The sequence below is a fragment of the Columba livia genome, unplaced genomic scaffold, assembly GCF_036013475.1.
Source record: "Columba livia isolate bColLiv1 breed racing homer unplaced genomic scaffold, bColLiv1.pat.W.v2 Scaffold_387, whole genome shotgun sequence".
NCBI classification, from domain to species: Eukaryota; Metazoa; Chordata; class Aves; order Columbiformes; family Columbidae; genus Columba; species Columba livia.
The window spans coordinates 95,373-97,121 of record NW_027043424.1 but is presented as its reverse complement, the minus strand read 5'-3'; the positions used below and the strand labels follow the sequence as shown (position 1 = coordinate 97,121).

The following is a 1,749-nucleotide window of genomic DNA, read 5'->3' as shown; positions in this document are numbered from 1 at the left end:
TCCTGCTCACTCCCCCTCAGCACACAGACATGGCTCCTGCAGCCCCAGAGATCCCAGAGAGAGGATTCTGGGCAAACAAGTCAGTGCGGGGTCCTTTATTTCATTTATACACACGGAGAGTACGGGTTCTTATTTACACAAAGACTATGGCACACACCAGACAGGTAGATATGGACACAGCCATAAGAAGACAAATAATTTTTCTTGTGGATAGCATTAATACAAGAAAGTAAAACAAACACCGAAGAGAAAAAAACAAACAACAAAAAAACCCACAAAAGCTACAGAACTCAGGTTGAACTAGTACTGCGTTATATTACAAGTGACATGCAGAAGCAGGAGGTCACTTCATTACTGCTTTTGAAAAGCGAACAGTCATCACTTTCCTTATAGACTCCTTGAGTTCCCTGTTCCTCATGCTGTAGATGAGGGGGTTCACTACTGGAGGCACCACCGAGTACAGAACTGACACCACCAGATCCAGGGATGGGGAGGAGATGGATGAGGGTTTCAGGTCAGCAAACACGCCAGTGCTGATGAACAGAGAGACCACGGCCAGGTGAGGGAGGCAGGTGGAAAAGGCTTTGTGCCGTCCCTGCTCAGAGGGGATCCTCAGCACGGCCCTCAAGATCTGCACATAGGACACCACAATGAACACAAAACACCCAAATCCTAAGCAGACACTGACCACAAGAAGCCCCATTTCCCTGAGGTAGGAGTGTGAGCAGGAGAGCTTGAGGATCTGGGGGATTTCACAGAAGAACTGGCCCAGGGCATTGCCCTTGCACAGGGGCAGTGAAAATGTATTGGCCGTGAGCAGCAGAGCATTGAGAAACCCAGTGGCCCAGGCAGCTGCTGCCATGTGGACACAAGCTCTGCTGCCCAGGAGGGTCCCGTAGTGCAGGGGTTTGCAGATGGCAACGTAGCGGTCGTAGGACATGATGGTGAGGAGATAAAATTCTGCTGTAATCAAGAAGACAAACAAAAAGAGCTGTGTTGCACATCCCAAGTAAGAGATGGCCCTGGAATCCCAGAGGGAATTGGCCATGGATTTAGGGACAGTGATGGAGATGGAGCCCAGGTCGAGGAGGGCGAGGTTGAGCAGGAAGAAGTACATGGGGGTGTGGAGGTGCTGGTCCCAGGCTATGGTGGTGATGATGAGGCCGTTGCCCAGGAGGGCAGCCAGGTAGATGCCCAGGAAGAGCCAGAAGTGCAAGAGCTGCAGCTCCCGTGTGTCTGTGAACGGCAGGAGGAGGAACTGGGTGATAGAGCTGCTGTTGGACATTTGCTGCTGATGGTCATGGGAAATCTGTCACAGGAGGAGAAGATAGTGAAGGTTTAGATGAGACTTCTCCGGGAATCATCAAAACCATTTCCCACAGACCCTCCCACCCTGTCACACAAAGAGACACTTCTCTTTTTCCAGGAGAACGTCCTGGCTGAGCCCTCGTCGGTGCTTGATGAGTGTGCAATGAAGAGCAGGGTCTCTGCCCAGGGGCTCCTGAGGAGTCAGCCTGACCCTGTGTGATCGGGTGGGCAGGGGCCATTCCTGGGGTTCAGCTTTGTCAGCTGGAACCGCTCCTGGTGCAGAAGGGACTGTCAGCATCTGTACCCCCAGGCCTGAGAAACTGACTTTGAGAGGTTTGGTGTTTCTACAGCTGCTTCTGCCCTCCCACCCTGGGGAGTGTTCTTGGGTGTCAGAAACCCGCAGCATTTCTGCTGCACTCAGGGGGAACAGAGCGAGTCCTG

General features: G+C 52.4%; 1 protein-coding gene across 1 annotated transcript; it reads right to left on the bottom strand.

The window, feature by feature from the left end:
• Nucleotides 1-343: 343 nt before the first annotated feature.
• Nucleotides 344-1,383, bottom strand: LOC135578085 (olfactory receptor 14A16-like). Its single transcript, XM_065048282.1, has one exon. The coding sequence runs from the start codon at nucleotides 1,283-1,285 to the stop codon at nucleotides 344-346; it is 942 nt and encodes a 313-aa protein (XP_064904354.1). The 5' UTR covers nucleotides 1,286-1,383.
• Nucleotides 1,384-1,749: the final 366 nt, after the last annotated feature.